This window comes from Lagopus leucura, unplaced genomic scaffold (assembly GCF_019238085.1).
Source record: "Lagopus leucura isolate 7727_CA_CO unplaced genomic scaffold, USGS_WTPT01 Super-Scaffold_100001, whole genome shotgun sequence".
Lineage (NCBI taxonomy): Eukaryota > Metazoa > Chordata > Aves > Galliformes > Phasianidae > Lagopus > Lagopus leucura.
In genome coordinates, this window is record NW_024962262.1 from 35,932,073 (window position 1) to 35,933,335 (window position 1,263).

The following is a 1,263-nucleotide window of genomic DNA, read 5'->3' on the forward strand; positions in this document are numbered from 1 at the left end:
ATAGACAGATAGATAGACAGATAGATAGACAGATAGATAGACAGATAGATAGACAGATAGATAGACAGACAGATTTCATTTGATTATCTCCTTTAAATACAGGAATATCCCTTTCTGCCTCACTTGAAGTTACTTTAAAACTTTTAATTCCCAAACAGCAAGCATTGAAGACACGGAGAAACACACCCTTAGCTTAAATACACCTCAATTTAGACAGATCTTGGAAAATTTAAATAAAATTTAACCATTACACACACCATCTTGAGAGAGTTCAGGTATACTTCAATTGCAAGAATGGATTTTGAAAGGCAAATAGCATTCACACTAGGTTTGAAGTACTATACAGCTACACTAGATGGAACAGACACTGAAAAGCAGCTAGTAAGAAAATAGAAGTCCAACACCACACTCAGAGGGAACCAGTTTTGAACCAGAACTGTAAAAATTAATTAGAAAGGCAAGCAATGCACAAAGAACAGAATACAAGACTGAAATACACCTACACAAGTAAGCGCTCTTTGGAACTTCTCATCGGCAGCAAATTAAGCAGCTTTACAGACAGAACTGAAATTACTAGAGGGTATAGACAGCTTATTCAAACAACTCTTACCAGTACTACCACAGGACTGTCCGCTTCTGCTTCACAAAGACCTGCATCCTTGCGCTGCTGTGGAGACTCTATAATAAGGTCTTTTTTAGGATTTCTGATTGTCCTTGCCTGCATTCTTTGATTGGAAATACAAAGAGCAGCAAAACTGTTTGCGTTTTGGCATCAAAATAATTAACATGCCAGTGATCCAGTGAAAACAATAGCTTTCTCCCAACACAAGCAGGAGAAAGTATGAACTAGTCTAACTTCTCAGCTGCAGTTTGCTAAATCTGTCATGGTGGGAATGCATGACAGACAAAGGCCAGCCCCCAAGCACGTTGTATTCCTCTGGGGAAAAAAAAAAAAAGAAGGTGGATCTGTTTAAATGCCTTACGGTTATGAATCAAACACAAAAGAGAACGTGCCTTTCTAAAATGACTGTGTGAAACAGTCCAAGCTTTTTACAGCACTTATAAAATAAAGGACTCCATAACTGGAAAATATTCATTGTAAGATTTCTTTCTTTTAGAAGTATAAAGTTGTTTTGCTTTTGTTTTTTGATACTAGTATCACTTATTCAGGTACTATCAACAGCCAAGCCTCTAGTCAAATACACACCTTAGGACCAATGCCCCAAGTAGAAAAGCTGATTTCTGAGGGTGGTGGGAGGCTCC

The 1,263-nt window shown here is 37.8% G+C and overlaps 1 protein-coding gene across 3 annotated transcripts in view; it reads right to left on the reverse strand.

Annotated features, from left to right (window-relative positions):
- The window catches only part of DOCK9 (dedicator of cytokinesis 9), a 73,924-nt gene extending 73,029 nt beyond the window's left edge, over positions 1 to 895 (reverse strand). For all 3 annotated transcript variants that reach the window (XM_042866908.1, XM_042866907.1, XM_042866906.1), the window contains exon 1: positions 611 to 895. In XM_042866908.1, the coding sequence (XP_042722842.1) occupies positions 611 to 724 (114 nt within the window). In that variant the 5' untranslated portion in view covers positions 725 to 895. The remainder of the gene's footprint in view (positions 1 to 610) is intronic.
- Positions 896 to 1,263: the final 368 nt, after the last annotated feature.